The sequence below is a fragment of the Oryctolagus cuniculus genome, chromosome 9 (assembly GCF_964237555.1).
Source record: "Oryctolagus cuniculus chromosome 9, mOryCun1.1, whole genome shotgun sequence".
NCBI classification, from domain to species: domain Eukaryota; kingdom Metazoa; phylum Chordata; class Mammalia; order Lagomorpha; family Leporidae; genus Oryctolagus; species Oryctolagus cuniculus.
In genome coordinates, this window is record NC_091440.1 from 62,559,014 (window position 1) to 62,579,783 (window position 20,770).

Sequence of the window (20,770 nt, forward strand, 5' to 3'; positions counted from 1 at the left end):
AAACCCTAAGTGAGCGGGAGGCAAGGAATGATAAGTCTAAGAGCAGAATGAAATGACATGAAATGAAAATGAAACCAAAACCAAAGAAATACAAAAGATCTAATTTTTTAGAAGGTAAACTAGACATACCTTTACCCAAACTAAGCAGGAAACAAAGAGAAAAAGAAACTCAAGTAACTGCTATGAACAACTATATGTTAACAAATTGGAAAACCTCAAAGAAATGGATAGATCGTGGGTACACAGCCTACCAAGACTAAATCAAGACAGTACACAAAATCTAAACAGACCCATCACAAGTAATAATACTGAAAAGTAATTAAAAATATTCAATCAAAGAAAAGTTTAAGAGCCAATGGCTAACACCAATACTTCTCAAACTATTCCAAAATATTGGAAAGGATGGAACTTTGCCAGTCTCTCTTTTTAGGAGTCCAGCATTACTCAGATACCAAAGCCCAACAAAGACACCACACAAAAAGAAAACTACAGACCAATATCCTTGATGAACACAGACGCAAAAATTCTCAAAATATTAGGCAACCAAATCCAACATTACACCAACAAGATCATACACCACAACCGAGTGGTATTTATCCCATGGATGCAAGGGTGGTTCAGCATTCCCAATAAACACCATAAATCACATCAGCAGAATGAAGAATAAAACCATGTGATCATCTTAACAGATGCAGAAAAACATTTGATATGATTTAATATATTTTCATGATAAAAAGCCTCAATAAATTAAGTGTAGTAAAAAGCATACCTCAACATGCTTATATGCAATAAATCCACAGCCAATATCATACTGGATGGGGAAAAGCTAAAAGCGTTTCCTGTCAGTTCTGGAACAAGACAAGGATGGCCACTTTTGCCACTCTTGCACAATTTAGTATGCGAAGTGTCAGTAAGAGCAATTAGGGAAGAGAAAGAAAGATCATCAAAATTGCAAAGGAGGAAGTCAAAATATCCACGTTTGCAGCTGACATGATTCTGTATAAAGAAAAACCTATACATTTCAACAAAAAGCTGTTCGACCTGATAAACCCTTTCAATAAAGTGGCAGGATTACAAAGTCAACATACAAAAACACTAGCATTTCTATACAGCAATAATGATCTTGCTGGAAAAGAAATCAAGAAAGAAGTCCCATTTGTAAGAAAAAGGTGTGAAGGACAAAAAGGAGACTTGATACAAACTCACAGGCAGACCACAGTTATTCCAAGATAATAAACTCACAGAGGCCAACCAACTGCCAGTGTGCACACAGACTGAACATGTGGCAGAGGGCCAGACCCCAGCAGGCTGGGCCTTTTTATATCTTAGGTGGGCTGGGGGTGGGGGTGGAGAGCAGTAGGCAAAGGTGAGCTTCTCCATACAGGTTTTCCAAGTGGGCTTTCAAACCAGGAGAAGAATGCAGGGAGTGGGGACCAATACAGGGTGTGAGACTGCACTGGCTTCTTGAAAGAAGGCAGGGGTAACAAGAACCTAAAATGGCTGAGGCTTATGTCCTTGTTCCATCACCATTCACTTTAACTACCCCAAATTTAAATATTTAGGAATAAATTTAACCAAGAAGTGAGAGATCTCTACAATGAAAATTTTCAAACATGAAACCATCAAGGAACAAATAGCAAAAAAATGAAGATATTTCGTGTTCCTGGATTAGAAAAATTAGTATCGTTAAAATATCCACATTACCTAAAGCAATACTCAGCTGCTTTTGCAAACGAAATTCAGTTGTAAGATCATTCTTTCAGGCCTGGAATTGTGGCACAGTGGCTAAAGCCTCTGCCTATGAGGCTGGCATCCCAAATGGGTTTTGCTTCATCTCCACTTTTGATCCAACTCTCCGCCATTGGCATGGAAGAAACAGTGGAAGGTGGCCCAAGTGTTTGGGTCCCTGCCACCCACAAGGGAGACCTGGCTCTTGGCTTAGGCCTAGCCTAGTCCTGGCCACTGTGGCCATCTGGGGAGTGAACCAGCAGAATAAAGGTCTTTTTCCCTCTCTCTCCCTCTCTCTCAGACTGTCTCTTTCTCTCTCTCTCTGTACATCTGTCAAAAAAATAAATAAGTCATTTTTTTTAAAGCTCATTCTCTTCCCCTTCCCTACTTCTTCCTAAATTGGTCTCCAATCAAGGGGAAACTGACATGTTTAGATTCCTTGTAATATGCCCTATAGCTTATAAGACTGATTTTGGAAACTGCCAACAATTTTCTAACCTTGACATTACCGTCTCCCTCTTTACAAACAGACAAACTCAGAGAAGTTAAATAATTTGCCCAAGGTTACACAGCTAAGGGGGAGAGCCTGGATCAAACCTAAGAGCTCAGGCTGGAAGGCCAACTTCCGCCTCCAGCTCAGACAGTATCTCAATGTCCATGGAAAAAAAAGTAGTTCTTCTGCAAAGAGCACAGCAAGGGTCCCCTTTCTATTGCTGCGGAGGGCGAAGGCAGCTCTCTCTTCACACCTTCCTACCCTCCCAGCTTCCTGCTTGCTGTCGCCAACACCAACCCGTCCTGCCCGCCTCATCAGCCTGTCCTCCTCTTCCTCCCAGGCACAAGCCCTCCCCTTTCCTCACTGCTCCTCCTCTTCTCCTGTGGGCTTGGAGGGTCCAGCTCTGGAGCTGCTCTCCTGTAAATGTTCATTCTGTCTTTGTGCCCCCATCCTGTCATTCCAGGGCCCGTGAAACCCAACTCTGGACAAGCCCCGCCTTCCTCCTCTGTGTCTGCCTCCCGGGAAGACACAACATGCCCGGCGAAAACCATACAGGGCTCGCAACAGTCCCCAGCGATCGTGATGCGCTTCACTGGTCGGCTTCCTCTCCTTCCTCCAGTAACTCCTTCCTCACGGTCCTCACTTCTCAGAAGATGGCCTTGCCTTCTCCAGCCACCAGGAGCTCCCCACCCACGTTACAAAACCCACAAGCCATCCATCTCACCTGTGTTAATCATAAACAATTCAAGGTTTCTTTTTTATTATAAGAAGCACTTTCTATTTCTAGATTGGCATGTCCCTATTCTCCCCACATTTTTTTTTTTCGAATCATGTTTTATTGTCATCAAACTGAGAGTATGGTCACCGTGGTCTTACTTGTGGTTGTCCAATTGATATTTCTTAACTGTTCCTGGTTAAACTTGAGTCCAAATTCTATGTCAGTGGGACCCACATTCTGAACTATTGAGCCTCCGTGGACATCTCCAGATTTGAAATGAGATTAGAAGTGTTAAGTATAACCCTCTGACTCTAAAGTAAATTGAAAGTTCGTTATCAAAAAATCAAAAGAGAAATCAAAGAAAGGAATGAAGGAAGGAAGAAAGGAGGGAAGAAGGGAGGGAGGGCCATTATGGGCTTAAAATTATACCTATGAAATCTGTTCTCTTTATATAAATTTAAAAATTATAAGCATAAAAGTTAAAAATTGAAATTGTTTTATCTCAATGTAATATAAAACATTTCTATGATTTCCCCTTTGGTGATATATTTCTACCAAAGGTTTGTTTTTTTTATATATACATAAAAGTAAATACAAGGCTGACCTGAGGCAAAAACATAGGAGGTTTTGCTTTAGTCATTTCCTCCCAAATTCTAATATAGTGGAAACTGGTTAGGCAAACAGATCTGGACATCAATTTCAGCATTGCCTTCTCCGACTTGGGTAACCATGGGAAAGTTAGGCAATGTCACCCAGGCTCAGCTCCATGTCTATAAAACGGAGTTCTTGATATTTAGCTAGCAGAAGATTAAACGAAGCAAGATACTTAAGTGTACTTGGCATATATTAGGTGCTCAATAATTGATAGGTTTTATTACTCCTCCTTAGCATTCCTAGTAAGTCATTCATTTCAGAGCCTCAGATTTATACTGACTGTACCTCTAGGGAATACATACACACATTTTAAAATGCCTTGAAAATTGCTTTGAGCCACAAGAAAGTAACAGGGATGGAATTTATCCTCCTACCTCAAACAACTTTAAAAAAAAACACACACACACAAATTATACAAAATGACAGTTCTCAGAGACTGGACAGCAGGAGGTACAGGGCAGTCGTCACCGAGAGAAGCGATGGAGAAGAACTGAAACCTGTGATTGCCTCAGCCTCGTTATCTTGAAAGTTTGCAAGACTTAAAACAAAGAAGAGAAACCCAAACAGAGACTGAGGTCTACCTGAGTTCAGCATTCGAGAGCACCCGGGCTGCCTGGCATCGCACTGCCAGGGCCAAACAGAGGCAGAGCCCTGGGGAGCGCCAGAGGGCTCTCCTCTGAGTCTCGGGCTGCCTCCTGCACGGGGCAGGCATAGGAGAGAAGAACCAAGGCTGGGAAAAAGCCATGAGAAAGCAGCGAGTGGAACAACCTTTTCTGAGGCTCACAAAGCACTTGGGGCTAAGATCAAGTTCCCAAGACCCAGAGAGCAGAAACCTTGAAATACACTGGGGAAGAGTCCCCAGAAATGTCTTCCCTGAGATGGGGCATGAGGTCATCTCTGGGGCAAAGGGCTACTCTGGAACAACGAACAGCCTTGAGAGCTTCAGGCTGTCTCCAGAGAACTTGCTTGCATCTCTGCACAAATCTCGAAATTACATGAAGGACTAACAAAACCCACAGCACCTGACAACACAAAATTCAGTGACTGACCACCACTAAAAAATTGATGTGCATGCAAGGAAATAGAAAAATTCAGATCATCAAAGAAAGGAAAACCGAGAGAAAGAGACTCAGAAATGCCACAGATAATAGAATTAGCAGATAAGTACGACAGAGCGGTTATGATAAACATTCCCCATATGCATAAGAAGTAGATGCAGCAAGTATGATAGGGGGGGTGGTGGTGAACATATGTTTGCTTTTTATTTTAAAAAGAGAACTAATCTGGAAAGATAATGCTCAATTACAAGAAAAATAGATTACAAATGTCAAGGAATGGGGGTGGTGCTGGTGGTTTTGCTTCGTTTCTAGCCATGATTAAATACATAAATGCTGTACTTTAGCAAAGTCTGAGGAACAGGTATGAAATGGACTTTTCCAAATACTATATATTGTCATATAATAATTCATAGAAATGAATCAAAGGGTACATTCTCTGCTACTGATGACAGAAGAAATACCAAGATAAATTACATACAGGTTGTGCCCATAGAAAGAGCCCAGTAGTCTCTATTAGAGCAATGATAAAAAATAAAACAGTTAAATACATACACAATGTGATGTATCTACAACTCAAGAACACAGGCTGTGACACACAGTACACGATAAGGCTGCAGAGTAGTAACAAGCAGACAAATTATGTAGAAGAAAAGTCAAGTATGTAATTATTAGCTGTTTAAAAATAAAAAATATGACATTAACTTGGAGCAAAAACCCAGTACACTACAGTGTACACACACACACACACACACACACACACACCAGAATAGAACACGCAACACTAATTTTAACATGCGAATTTAGCTGTTTTTCTTCCTTGTTCTCTGCTGAATTAGAATGTCCACTCTGGGGAAGGATACAGTTGTCCAGTGTGGAATGCACATATGTACCCTCTGCTCATGGAGCTCTTAAAGACACTGAAGCTCCCGTACTGCAGAGTAAACCAAGAAAATCGGAGAATATATGCGCTTGTGATGTCAACATCCTTACACAGGTATGTAATGTGTGCATATTTAATATATACACACATACATGAGTTCTTCAAAAAGTTCACAGAAAATAAATATTATACAAAAAATATGCACGGACTTCAAACATTTTTTGCAACAAAATAAATATAGCTTTCAATTCCATTTCTACAAACTTTTTGAAGTACTCTTGCATTTACATAAATGCTTGCTCTAGTTTCAGTTATGTTGGTAAGAAAGTGACCAGCATAGTTCAAAATGTTAGCAGAATATGACAAATGAAGGTTAAGCCATTCAAGAGCCAGAAACTAGTATAAAAAGGTTTAAAAATATTTGTTGTAGCATGCACAGAAAAAAAAAAACCTACACGTTGATAATTCAGAAGGATTGAATACAAAGCAAGTAAATTTATCTTATTCGTTCCATGAAAGAGAAAAATGACTATATTACATTATATTCAAATTACTACATTATATTAAGGATTTGACAAGGAACTTCATTTTATAACATCTGGCTGCTGTTATTTGTGGGGAGTTATTTGACAGCACTCCTTGACTTGTTTTAAATGACGTCAAGTACCTCACAGGCAGAAGCAAATATTTTCTTAGAAACCACTTCCTGCCTGTTCTCTTATCATGCGAATTACTGCAGACACATACATTGTAAGCACAGCACTGGAACAAAAGTTCCTGGATAGCATGTGTACCAACAGCATGTGTAGCAGTGCTTGTATATGGCCGGTGGGCAATGTTACAGTCCCACAGAGATGTACCTAAGCCACCTACACCTATAACCCCTTTTTGGACCTGCGGCAGCCTCTAGATGTAAACCCAGGCTTCCATCTCACCACTCTGAAACCAGTCCCTATAAAATGGCATGAGTCTTTTTGTTGTTGTTGTTTTTTAAAGATTTACTGATTTATTTGAAAGTCTGAGTTACACAGAGAGAGGAGAGGCAGAGAGAGAGAGAGAGAGAGAGAGAGAGAGAGAGAGAGAAAGAAAGAGAGGTCTTCTATCCGCTGGTTCACTCCCCAGATGGCACAATGGCCGGAGCTGTGCTGATCCAAAGCCAGGAGCCGGGAGCTTCCTCCAGGTCTCCCACGTGGGTGCAGGGGCCCAAGGACCTGGGCCATCTTCTACTGCTTTCCCAGGCCATAGCAGAGAGCTAGATCGGAAGAGGAGCAGCCGGGACCAGAACCGGCACTCATATGGGAAGCCGGCGTTTCAGGTCAGGGCGTTAACCTGCTGCACCACAGCGCCAGGCTTTTTGTTTGTTTTATTTCAAGTGAGTCAGAAGTCACTTCCTTCCCTAAAACCCCTTCATGGTTTGCACTTCAAGTAATGTCTGTAGTTCATAATTTGGAAGGCCTGACCTGGTCCAAACCAACCTTTCCAGATTCACGTGAGGCATCAAGCTGCCCACCTGAGGCCACGCCAGCCACCATCTGCTGCCCACATCCACTCACCTTCCGCCCTCTTCAAACAGCTCCGCGCCTGGCACCTCAGGCCTCTGCACTTTCTGCTTCGAGAATTTTCTCATCTTTCCAAATTTCCCCTTTCATCCTGCTCTTCCCTGCTGCTACCTGATCACCTGTGTTGATCCTTTAGGTCTTAGCCTAAATACTACTTCATTAGAGGAACATTTTCTGAAACTCCCCCAATCCCGATACTTCTAGGCCAAATTAGGCTCCTACTCTCTTTTCCAATCCCCCACAACTGCAATTAATCATCGTGCAATTATTCAGGTAACATCTGCTTTTCTAGAAACACATACGCCCCTGACAAGCATCACCTGTCTATCATGTGAACTGCTTCTCCCCCAGTGCCTTGTGGAGCAGGCTGCAGGTTCTGAACCTTTGGTAATATGTGGAGAATAAACAAATCTGGCCCTGTACTGTCCTGATATCGCAGCGAGAAGAGTGTAGATAACTGTGCAAAGTGTAAGAGAATCATCAAAAACACAGGAAATCGGATATAGAAATTGTGGAACATAAGTCAAACGGCCTATTTGTTTTCTGACACTGGATAATGAGAACCTCTCCATAAGATGGAAAATAAAAAATAAAAGAACTCTGAGCATCATGTTGGAGGGAGCCAGACTGCCACCCCACTGCCGTCCGCACTGTCTGAATCCCCTTAAGCATGTTTGTGTCAGAAGGTGTCACCGTTAATACCTGAAGGGACTCACGCAAGGAAACATGCAGGTTTGAGTATTATTTTCATTTTAAAAAGAGGTATGCAGTGGCCGGCGCCGTGGCTCACTAGGCTAATCCTCCGCCTGCAGCACCAGTACTCCAGGTTCTAGTCCCGGTCGGGGTACAGGTTTTGTCCTGGTTGCTCCTCTTCCAGTCCAGCTCTCTGCTGTGGCCCAGAAAGGCAGTGGAGGATGGCCCAGGTCCTTGGGCTCTGGACCCGCATGGGAGACCAGGAGGAAGCATCTGGCTCCTGGCTTCGGATCAGCGCAGCATGCTGGCCGTAGCAGCCATTTGGAGGGGTGAACCAACGGAAGGAAGACCTTTCTCTCTGTCTCTCTCTCTCACTGTCTAACTCTGCCTGTCAAAAAAAAAAAAAAAAAGAGAGAGAGATATGTGGCATGGTTTATCAACAGGCAGTTGTTGAGTGTCTCAGTAAACTGGAGCATGGTTCAGGCAGGATTTTGAGATTCCATTTTTTCTCTCTCCCCACTTCTCTCATTGCAAACCTTGGAGCCCAGCAATGGACAGAATCCAGTGGGTCAAAGACGGAAAGCGGATGAAGGAGAGATCTGGAGACACCACTGGAGTCAGGCTGACACATGGGCAAGCAGTTGAGGACCCACCCTAATTTCACAGCAGGAGTGTGGTGGGGCAGGAAGGCCCCTGGCATGGCCATGGCCACCCTCCTGCCCTGGCTGTCAGAGCCACATCATCCACCCTTGAGTCCTGGGCTTCGAGAGGCAGACACTGCCCTGCCGACCCCACAGTGCATCTCCACAGGTTCTTCACTCTTCTCATCCAAAGTGAGTCAGCCCTTTCTGGCACCCCATCTCTCTCAGCCTTCCCCACATACCCTTTTCTGCAGTGATCCTGCCATTTACCCAGTATGCAAGGCTGGAAACTTGAGAGTGATGTTGATGCCCCACTTTCCTTATGACTGGCATCATTGTCATCATTTCTTCTTTGGGCAGCTGCTGCCATAGCCTCCAATCCCATCTCCTCACTGCCCCCATTTCCACAATCCCATCAGCAGCCTGCAGGCCTTACAGGAGGCCCTCGTGAAAACACAGTTCTAACCCTACTGCTCCGCTGTGCCATCCTGTACCGTCCTATATCTGTTAAGTAGCACGGCCACGTACTGTGTTGATTTGCATTTGCTTATTTAGTCTTCGGTGCTCTCCTACTACTCAAAACACGACGGTGAGGTCTCTTATTCCCAGTATTCAGCATGACATCTGGCGCAGTAAATCCCAGTTAAAAGAGTGATGCTTGAGGAGATGAAAGGATTTAACAAATGCCTCCTCATATATGGGCATATTAAAGAGGATCAAGGTGTTCCGGGGAGGATTAAACAAACCAAGGAGGAAACCAGAAAAAAAAATTCCAAGGAAGCAAAGAATTAAAATGGGCGGAAACATCAGTGAATGGGAGAGGGCCATGAGGAGGACAGTGAGGGGACTGTGGCCGGTCTTAGCCTTCCTACAGTTCAGAAAGCAATGTGCTTCTCAGAGTAGCAGGAAACAAGCAGTGACGATGACCTTGGGAGCGTTTGAAGAAGAAATGACTGTTATGAACCAAGGAACAACTAAGAGCCTTACTAGACACTTGCAAGCATGGAGGGGTCTTTTATTGACTTCAAGTTAGTTAGCCACTGATAAGGATGGGGCACTCAGTATCTTGGAAATATTCCTCCCATCACATTGAATAGAGAAACGTGATCCCTTCTTGCAACGTGTGTTGGAACTAGGATGAATGGCATGCTGAGAAACTCCGGGTAAAAGATAAATGTCAGCTTAGAGTCAGTAACATCTAAGGAAAGAAAGACTGCTCACATTAGGAGGGGAGATTTCGAAAAGTTTAGAGAAGAGCAAGGTACAAGCTCATAACCAGAGGATGTGCGGAGAGTACAGTACCAGTACACATGTGGGCCTGGGGCAAGAACGTGACATCTGGGGACCAGCTCCTGCTTCCCAGGTCTCCCTCCAGAAGATGACTATACTTCTAGAAAAGAAACCAGGATATCACTCAGGTGGGGTCAAAGCACAGGACTTGATATTCCAGATGTTGGCGTTTGATGCCAGAGGCGGGGCCTTCTGGACACCAACAGTGAACAGAAAACTGAGAAGATTTCAAGTGACCTCGGACCACAAGAGAATTATTTTGAAACGTGAGACTGGGGAGTGATATTGTCGGCATGAACACAAACCGACAAAACTGTCTGCTGGGTCATACGGAGGCTGTGGTGTAAGGTAGATGGGTGGCAGGAGCAGGACTTCAGCAGTTGCAGGAACCATCTGTCTAGAAGGCTATATTCCAGTGTCTTAGCAGATGCCAGCATGTGCTTTTTTTTTTTTTTTAAGCTAAATTAAGTTTGGGGAATCCCATATAGTAGATCCTATTCTTTGAAAAACTGCACATTGCATATTAGTATAGTAAAGGTTTTGAAGAAACTCAACAAAGAAAGCAATTCACCTGTGTTTAACCCAGAGTGTGCCATCACTGTCTAAATATTCATGTGATATCTACCGTACCTGAAAATAACTGTGAAACCCTAATGTTTCAACAGACCAGCTTGAAAAAGCTGAATCTAGACCAACATGCAAGATACTGAAAATAAGAACAAGTCAGCAACAACTGGTAAAGAAAACCTTCACAATATTAAAACAGAGTATTGGGTGGGCGTCATGGTGTAGCAGGATGATGTAGCATGGCTTAGGATGCCCAAGTCCCATACTGAAGTGCCGGTTTGAGTTTGGCATTCTTTGCTTCTGATCCAGCTTCTTGTTAATGCATCCTGGGAGGCAGCAGATGATAGTGCCTGGGGTCTTTCCACCCATGTGAGAGACCCAGATGGAGCTCTGGACTCCCAGCTTCTGCTTCACCCAGCCCTGGCTACCATGGGCATTTGGCAAGCAAACCAGCAGATGGAAGATGGATCTCTTCCTCTCTCCCTGCCTTTCAAGTAGATGGAAAATTTTTTTCAAAATTAAAATAAAGCAAACATTAAACAATCACATACGGATGTAAATACCAACTCATAGAGAAAGTAAAAGCTCTGATTATGTGACTTGGGGCTGCATATGACAATACAATGGTGCACTGCAGATACAGAACATTAGGCCTAAGGATTTAAAATAGCACTTTGGAAGAACAAGAAATGGGAAGTTCATGCAAGTGGGAATGGAATCATGGTGGGGAACATTTTGTGATGAAAAGAGGGGAGGTGCATTTGGAAGAACACACAACAGCCCCTCAGAAGGGCACGCCATGACATTAAGAACTGGTTTGATTTCCTGGGCCATCCTTTTGATAAAATCCGAGGACATGAAAAATTTATGCCTTGTGTTGCTGGTAATTTTAATCTCCCAATAAATTGAAGAAGCGGTGAGGAATGGGAGTTAGTGTCAGTTTAATTTTAACAAATATGAGAAGAGTGGTTGGTCATTTAGAAATACCAGAAACTTTGGGAGAAAGCCAAGTACTCATAAAATGCAGCCTCTCCATAATCCTGTCAGAGACATTTTAGAGAGGATTTCTTGGAGGGAATGCTACACTAAATAATCTTTAAGTCCTTTCTCAAACATGAAAGGCTGCCTCTACCCTTCAACAGTCTCAGTGAAGAGCTCCAGGGGTGGCCAGCACCACGCTGAGCGAGATGCCAGGCTGCTTGAAAAGAAACAAATAGTGTTGTACCTTGGGTACCATAAAGAGAGTCTCAGATACTTCGCAGAACCATACCATAGAACTCCAAGTACGGAAACAATGTGGTGCGAGGGTCAAAATAGGTCTGTGGTACAGAACAGAGTCTTCGGAAAAAGACCAAAACACATACACAGGCTCAACTTTGATGAAAGGCAGAAGTAAATCAAAGGGTACATGGAAAACTGGGAGCATACTTGGCTGTCAACTTCAAAACAGGCAAAGCAATCTGCATTTAGAATGGAATAAACAACTCATAAAGAATTTAAACATAAAGTTATATAAAAGAGCCATCATTAAAAGGCAAAAAAGTAGACTAGATAAATATTTTTAAGAAGTCCAAGGATTAAGTTATGTCACAACTGACTAAAGCCAATAAAAAACTTACCAAGCACCCCAGCTGAGAAATGGATATAGCAAAAGATAATAGTATATTGGGACTGATGTCATGGCGCAGCGGGTTAAGCTGCCACCTGCAGCGTCAGGATCCTGTATGAGTCCCGGCTGCTCCACTTCCAACCCAGTTTCCTGCTTTAGTCTGGGAAAGCAGTGGAAGATGGCCCAAGTGCTTGGGTCCCTGCACCCACATGGGAGACCCCCAGGAAGCTCCTGGCTCCTGGCTTCGGATTGGCCCAACTAAACGCATTGTGGCCACTTGGGGAGTGAACCAGCAAATGGAAGACCTTTCTTTCTGTCTTTCCCTCTCTGTAACTCTACCTCTCAAATGAATAAATAAAATCTTTTTTTAAAAAAAGTATACAATGGGAAAACAGCTGAGGATGAGATAATACAAATGCGCAGTATGAGATTTTAAGTTTAGTATGACTCAAATATTTGTCTAGAAAAAGGACTGGAAAAAAAGACATACACACTCGCCACATACTACATCTGAACCTGACCCTGAGGTCACATCAGCAAACGAGGTCAGGCAGGGGCCTTGAGCACACAGCAAAATGCAGAGAAAGTGTCAGGCTGCAGAAATGTTGCCGGGGGCCCAGAAACACCCGAAAGGCTCACACACAGGTTAAGCAGCTCAGCTAATCCAGGAGATAGGGGACGTAATTCAGGGCAGATACGGCAAATCTTCTATAACGAGGAGGGCTGTAATTCTTTCCATGGTAGGTTGCCGGGAAAATCATAAATTGGTCATGGTGAAAATGTCAGAAGACTCAAAATCGTAAGAAAAAATAATGAATTATTGAGGCTCTGGGCTTCCTTCAGAAGTCACACAACAGTTTCTGACACAAGTGGGAGGTGAGACAAGAGTAAAGTAATTTCTGCTGTATGAATATTTCAATTAGGCAGCTGGGAAAACTTGAGTGGAGAAAACGCAAACCTTTGCTTTCAAGTTATTAGAAGGAAGAATCTGTCAGATCGGCTTTAGGAAAAAGGAACTTGGATAAACACGTCCAAACCATAGAAAATGTTATTTATGTACACACATACCCTGGCAGCAGACTGATCTTCAGTTGTCTGAATTTTATAGCATTTTATAAATATCCTAAGTGTAATGTGTGTGTGTTTTTTAAAAAGATACATTTATTTATTTGAAAGGCAGAATTAGAGAGAAGAGAGGGGCAGACTGAGACAGAGAGAGCTTCATCCTGTAGTTTATTTCCCAAATGGCTGTAACAGCCAAGGCTGGGCCAGGCTGAAGCTGGGAGCTTCATCCGTGTCTCCCATGTGGGTGCAGGGGCCCAAGCACTTGGGCCATCTTTATCTGCTTAACCAAGTGCATTAGCAGGGAGCTGGATCAAAAGTAGAGCAGCCGAGACACAAACTGGCGCCCATATGGGATGCCAGAGGCACAGGCAGCAGCTTAACCAACTGCACTACAATGTCAGCCCTGTAAGTATAATGTTTTATAACCCAATCTTTGTCTTTCCTTTATCTCCGTCTCACATTTCACCTTGTCTCCTGTGCACTCACATGTTCTTTCTTGTTACAGGAAAAAGAAACTGCATATATATATATCTACACACACATATATACATATATACACACACACACATATGTACACACACACACACACACACATACACATAGGAAGGTATTTTTAAAATCTTGTGGAAAACAGAATTAACAGAGAACTTGAGGTAAGTGAGCCACAGCAGTGAAGGCAGCAGTAGGGGCAACCAGCTCCCATGTAAGAGTCTCTAGATTCAAGCCCCAGCTCCACTCCCAAGTATTGGATCGCTGCCACCCGTGTGGGAGACCAGAATTAAGTTTCTGGCTTCTGAGTTTGGCCTGGTCTAGCCCAGCCCGAGCCCTTGTGGACATCTGGGGAGTGAACCAGTAGATGTGGGCTTTGCCTTTTTATCTCAATCTCTCTGTCTCTCAAAGATTTTAAAAAGGTCTTTATTTGCATGGCAAAAATTTTGAAATCTATGCATAGCTTTTTCATAACAGGCATTTCCATGATCCGTTTGAAGATTTCTTGTACATCTCCACCCTGAATCCTCCTACCAACCACAGAACTGGCACAGTCACCACACTGGCTTTCCAGCTGAGTAGTTTTACATGTCTAAAGTTCACTACAGCTAATTCAGAATTATTCATCTATGACTTCTCGTCACACAAATGAAAAGAAACAAGCAACCAAATGCTCAGTCAACTCAGCACAATGCACACCGGGCTGCAGCGTGTAACAGAGAAGCATTCTAAAAGTACGTGGCTTCCATTGACTGCCCGGCCACCCTCGCCTCGCCCAGGGCTACAGGTGAGTCGTTCTGCTGCCCTTACAGCAACAACTACAGGTCATTCATGGCCGTCCCCTCTCCAGGGCATATCCTGGGAGGTGGTGACCTGTTCCGTTGACGCCTGGAGCCCTGCACCTGGACAGGGCCTCGGTGCAGGACTAGGGAGTGAGAAGGGGGGTGAACATGGGGATCCTATTTATCCTTCTAGACATAGCTCAGCTTTCATCTCAGAGCCCCAGGGACCGATCTGGAAGTTACGACATGAGGCATCTACGACGCTGCTTAGTGCCTCATTCTTCACATTGTGTTTGTTGCTGCTTTTCAGGTGCTGTTTTCCTTTCTTTCCAATTCAGGGTGACAGGCTCCTCAAGGACACACACACACACACACACACACACACACCATAGTCCAAAAGCACTTTCTACAGGGCACGTGTAGAACCTTCAACAAACACAAGCTACACGATGAAATCTAGAAAAATCTTTGGCTCTGGACATTTCTAAGCATTCTATGAAACGCCTTGTATTATGATTATAAAGTGTGCTAGAGAGAAAATGCAAACTTTTGCACCAGATGAGTTGAGATTTTACCTTTGGCTACTTCAAGGCCAGAAGAGTCACGAAAACTCTGGCCTTCTGCCCCAACTTGTGAAATGGGAGCATTAACAAAAGCAGCAGCAACAAACCTCAGTACGCAGCTGTCTCAGAGGGAAGACGGTACAATTGAACACAATAATGTACGTGAATGGGTCTTGAAACCTGGGAAGCACATATTAGCCATTCTATTTACCAATTTAAAAACACAAAGCCATTGAGGTTTCAAGGTTACAAAGGACAGACAACACTGCCCAGTGCAGTAACAGCAAAGGGGGCTTTTACTGTGAACAGCTACTAGGCAGGAGGGCAGGGAGGCGTGCAGAAGAATCTCCACCATGACCTGCCAAGCATGCCTCAGGCTTAGATCTCGGGCCGTGTTCGGCACTCGCCATGGGCAGAGATGATCGGGCACCTGTCACCCACACCCTTTGGCACTGCTGCGAGCCTCTTCGAAACCAGGGTCAAGCTTACCAGACACGAGCTGCTGTCCAGGCAACCCCACGGGAACCATGCCCAAGTTGTTCATGGCTGTGGCCCAGGCTGTGGGATCTGTCACGGACATGTTGAGCTGGGTCGTGTCTATCGCTATACTCCCCAGACCGTCGGCTGCTGGAGGGAAAAAGAACCGGCAACGTAGAATCAATAAGCAAAGAATGTTTGTTTTAAAGGAAGGCACGTTTCTGGAGATGTGAGGCTCCATGTAGTGCACTTCCAAGCCCTCCCCCCCTCCAATACACACACACAAAGAAAGCACTATAATCAACGGATCAACGGCAATGTTTTCTCCAGACGTAACTATAAAGCATTTGCAAACAGTTTCTGGGAGGAGACTTAATGACATGTAGCTTACATTACACACAGCATGCCATTAAGGAGATACCCCTGGAAAAAAACCTGAAAACTCGCTTCCTTCTCCCAGAGAAGTGACGGGGCTGAGAGGCGAAGCACTGACAGCCTCTTGGTAAAACAAGTCAGATGGCTTAGTGCACTAAAAATAAACAAATTCATGCTTCCAAGAGTAATTCTGGAGTAGGCACGGCTTCGAACTATCTAGTAGAAGGGCAGCTGTCAAGTAGAACTGCTCCTGCCTGGATTTATTGAGGGGTATTCTGTACCGTACTCCCTCCCTTACCAGCTTTTAAATCATTTATATTAAGAAAATGCAGGTGTCTGAGTAAAGTGATTTTTCCAAACTATTTCTTAAAGGCACTTTCATTAAAAAAAAGAAAGAAAACCACTATGAATAAATAAAATTAAAAAGCGAGTTACACAGAGAGAATCCAACAGAAACAGTGGAGTGCGTGAAATTTGACTTCATGCTCTTTGGTTTTGCTGAGATGCATGGCCTGATTGCCTTAAGGGCCCAGACTCCCAAGTTCAATGCATAATTCCACGGCTGGGGAGGTTCCGGCAGCAGCAACTCGACCCATCCAGTTTGTGTCCCGTGTGTACCATCGACATTTACCTGCAGCCATCATCTGAGGAACCGTCTGAGAACACGGGGTGATGCTGGCAGCTCGGCCCACGTCTACCACTGCATGGGGAGCATCCTGGCAGGCAGGAGCACGCTGATGCCCGAGTGCAGGTTCCCCCGGGAGGTCATCAGATTCTGCAAAAGGGGACGGGAGCGTGGTGAGAAACCCTCCCCAGGAACCGAGAGCGAACTGCAAGGGACAAGCTGTTGTCTATTCAGAAACAGAAACCAACCAATCACAACTTCTCCAGTCTCAGACACACGCGTGAAGTGGCATTCAGCCCTCAGCGGCTGCCTGACTGGTAGCTCACTTTCTGGGCATGGGTCAACCTGCGTGCTGGTCCTGGGCGGGCTGGCTGAGCAGACAGAGGCACGAGTGCATGCATCAGGCGCTTGCCTCCTCCTGCTGCACCTTCAGAAAACGGGGCTTATCAGTCCCTGCGCAGCCTCTCCCACACACTACACATCAATGGTGAGGGCAGGCTCAGGACTCAATGGGATTTTTTTTTTTAAGTTAAGAAATTAATTGATGTTGTTATTTGGGAAGACGGTCGTCTGTGAAATGTAATCAGGGAGGGCAAAAAGCTGGGAAGGGGAAGAAAAAAGCAAGAACCCATTCACCGTGAGGCTGGAAAAGAAGGAACCTCGATGACAATGGTGAGCAAAAGGCAAAAAGGAAGAATAGCACGTGGTCCTTCCAAGAACATCCAGAGGGTTGTGGAGAAGGAAAAGCATTTTTTTTTTTTTCAGCTTTACAGAAAGATAAATTTAACTGGCCCCCATTCTTTCAGTCTCAATTTTCCTTAGAATTACACAGCTTGTATATGTGAATTTGTATTATATTTTTAAAGCACCTTTCTCATATGTACAAGTAACAATAAAGCATTAAGCGAAGTTACACTGTTCTCGCACTATTTATAAAATGCTCTGCTGTGCCTTCCCTCTGCCCAGGGAAATGCAAACGCACAGAGCCTTCATATTTTAACTGCACTTTCACCAAGTCAAAACCGACACAAGCAACTGAGCAAAGGACACTGTGCATGACAAATGAGTTTGAATATTTACTTTTATTTAAGTGTACATCTAGGAATTTTTCTAAACCATGTTTCTGTGAATGGTAATTTGAGAACAGAATGTTATGGTTGGTTTGTCAGTACATTCAGTGTGAGGTCTGAAACTTTTATGATAAGTTCTTTCATTTCCTTGGTTCTTGGGTGCCAGAATCAGTAATCTTTTGGGCACTGTACTGTCAAAAACAGCTTCTGGCCAGCTGAGCAGAAGGCTAATACACACGGCAGCTTGGGTTTCAGTGTCTCAAGAACGGATGGATAATGAGGAAACTGTTTCTAAGGTCTTCATAAATCTCTGGTCTCCAACTAGACAGGCATAAGGGGGATTTTCTTTCCCACTTGTCTATCAGGAAGATGGAACATCTTCATCATCCAGCAGTGAATGATTCCAAATTTAGAGGCAAATTATACCCAGAACAAATATGTTATACCTTGCCATTAAATTCCATCATCCAAATGAAGTCAGAACTTGCTTAGACATTGGACATCAATTATCACAAGCAATGAGTACCATCAGATAGAGATGGTTCCCCGTGAGCTGTCCACTGAGCAGCAATGTTTTGACAATGGAACTTCACAGCATTTTTTTTTTTTTTGCTTCCACCTCTGACCATTTCAGAACACCAAGGTGGAGGCGGGCAAGAATGTGTTCTTCCTTTTGCTCAGACAGCCTTGTAGTAGAGATGTTTCAGACAATCGCAAGGTCTCTATTTGTCTTCCTTGTCTCCCACATCTGAAGTCTGGTTGGCTGGACTCCTCCAAGATCCAGTTCTTTCCAAATAGGCACCAATCCTAATTCTTTGTCCTGTCTCATGAGTCTGCAGAGTTGGAACACTGTATCAGCAACATCGCTTTAACCTGGTGAGCTTCATGACTAGTGACAACTGGTCACATTTCACCTTGACTTTCTGCTAACCATGTTTTAGGGACAGTCCTGGTTCTCTTTGGTTCCAGTGGTAGTTTTCAGCTTTGTGGCTACTGTTCCATAAAGGGGCATCAAACGTCCTAGAGGTCCATAGCTCCTACCAGCAGTTTTCATGGCCATCTTAACAAAATGCAACTGCTTCCTCAGAGAAAGAAAATCAAAGCATTACTGCAGTGGCAAGATGGGCTGGGTAAGCCTTGATTTATCCCCTAATCTAACTCTACACCATTCAGTGTATTACATCTTTTCAATCTCCCAATCTATACAACTTCATGTGGTTACCATGTGCCTAGGAAGGCGACCACAAGGTTACTTCTGCCAAATCTTAGGCATTTTCCCATAGTCTTAAGGCCGCCACGATGCTCATTACAAAATTTAAGCTAATGTGATCAGTCAGCTTAGAAGAAAGGTAATATTTTTAAATTAATTACTGCATCATAATTTATGAAGAGCTATTTTTGGACTCCAATGTCTATAGTTCCTATTGAATACTTTCCTCCTTACATGATTCAAGACCATAATGCCTAATTCATCATTCAAATCAATTTCTTTGCCTTAGTTTTCTTATTTCTAAACTAGATGAAAGATTAACATTCTTAATGATGTTTATTTACACACAGAGATGTGGGGAGCTAAAAATTATGGCTAATAAAGCACTTTGAATATAGTAGGGGATAATTATTATTATTTTATTTGGAAGTGTAGTGTTTCCATTAGGGTACCCTGGGATCTTTGTGTTCTGGTGGATAATTATGTAATTAATTCTGAAAGAGTGAATAACACTTGATATTTCCAAAAGAAAGTGTTGCCCTGGTTTTCTGTGCCACACCTAAACTGTAGCAGAATATCTCATTTTCCACAATTCTTTTATAAAACCATGTAATGTAATTTAAAGGATGTATGAATTTTTGTCTCTCTTGGCTTTTTCTTTCCATGCAACTATAAAAGCTTTCAAAGAGATTCATGACCAATTATGAAATTGGCAGTTTCTATTTACAGCTTTTAGTGCAGTATGATCACCAGAAAACAATCAGCTGTACAAAATGTCAAGGATAACAGAACAGCTTTGTCCAGGGCTTAATGGATACAGAACCTGTTCTTTGCTAAGATATATTCATGCACAAAATGTCATGTCCAACTTCACAACTATTTAATGAAATATACTTATGGTTAGTATTTCATTGGGCTATGTTAATGTGGCAAATAGTTCTTGAAACCTCAGCAAAATAATAATAATACTATTTGGCCTAAAAAAAAAGAAGATAAAGACTGCTCCCACTCTTTAACTGCAACCCCTTCTAACTCTCCTGAACTTTTACAAGAACAAAAGACACAGATTCTGAATAATAAAATTCATCTGTAACTGTTTACAAAATACAGGCTCCTATTGAAAGTGGGTATATCGGGGGCTGGTGTTGTGGCAAAGCAGGTTAATATAAATGTACAATGAATGTACAGAAATGGCAGGTAAAATGATTTTTTAAAGATATTATATATTTCTACATTGAACAAATAATAAATGAGTAATCTTGAGACCTTAAGGACCAAGTGCAACTCTTTCCATTAAAAGTAGAATTCAGGTTTTGAAAAAGAGATTTATGGTGAAGATGTGGGGAAAAAGGTTGTTGGTGGGAATGCAAACTGGTAAAGCCACTATGGAGGTCAGTCTGGAGATTCCTCAGAAACCTGAATATAACCCTACCATTCAACCCAGCCATACCACTCCTTGGAATTTACCCAAAGGAAATTAAATTGGCAAACAAAAAAGCTGTCTGCACCTTAATGTTTATTGCAGCTCAAGTCACAATAGCTAAGACCTAGAATCAACCTAAATGCCCATCAACAGTAGACTGGATAAAGAAATTATGGGACATGTACTCTACAGAATACTATACAGCAGTCAAAAACAATGAAATCTGGTCATTTGCAACAAAATGGAGGAATCTGGAAAACATCATGATGAGTGAAATAAACCAGTTGAAAGGTTCAAATATCATATGTTCTCCCTGATCAGTGACAACTAACCAACCACAAAAAAGGAAACCTGTTGAAGTGAAAGGGACACTATGAGAAACAGTGACTTGATCAGCCCTTGTTCTGACTGTTGATGTAATTTAATATTTTATCCCTTTTAGTATTTTTTTGTTCTAGTTAATACTATTGGTTGAACTCTGTAATTAACACACAATTATTCTCAGGTGTTGAAAATTAACTGAAAAGTGATCCCTGTTAAATATAAGAGTGGGGATAAGAGAGGGAAGAGATGTACAACTTGGGACATGCGCAATCGGACTTGCCCCAAATGGTGGAGTTAGAAATGTGCCAGGGGATTCCAATACAATCCCATCAAGATTGCATGTACCAATGGCATCTCATTAGTCCAAGTGAGCAACTTCTGTTCACAACTGATCACACTGATAGGTCTAAGAGTCAAAGGGATCACACAAACAAGACTAGTGTCTGCTAATACTAACTGATAGAATAAAAAAAGGAG

At 42.9% G+C, this 20,770-nt stretch overlaps 1 protein-coding gene across 14 annotated transcripts in view; it reads right to left on the reverse strand.

The window, feature by feature from the left end:
- The window catches only part of ENOX1 (ecto-NOX disulfide-thiol exchanger 1), a 603,118-nt gene that overhangs the window by 191,382 nt on the left and 390,966 nt on the right, over window positions 1-20,770 (reverse strand). For all 14 annotated transcript variants that reach the window (XM_051850654.2, XM_051850652.2, XM_070048766.1 and 11 more), the window contains 2 exons: window positions 16,273-16,416; window positions 15,279-15,416 (listed from right to left, as the gene is read on the reverse strand). In XM_051850654.2, coding sequence (XP_051706614.1) covers window positions 15,279-15,416; window positions 16,273-16,285 — 151 coding nt within the window. In that variant the 5' untranslated portion in view covers window positions 16,286-16,416. The remainder of the gene's footprint in view (window positions 1-15,278; window positions 15,417-16,272; window positions 16,417-20,770) is intronic.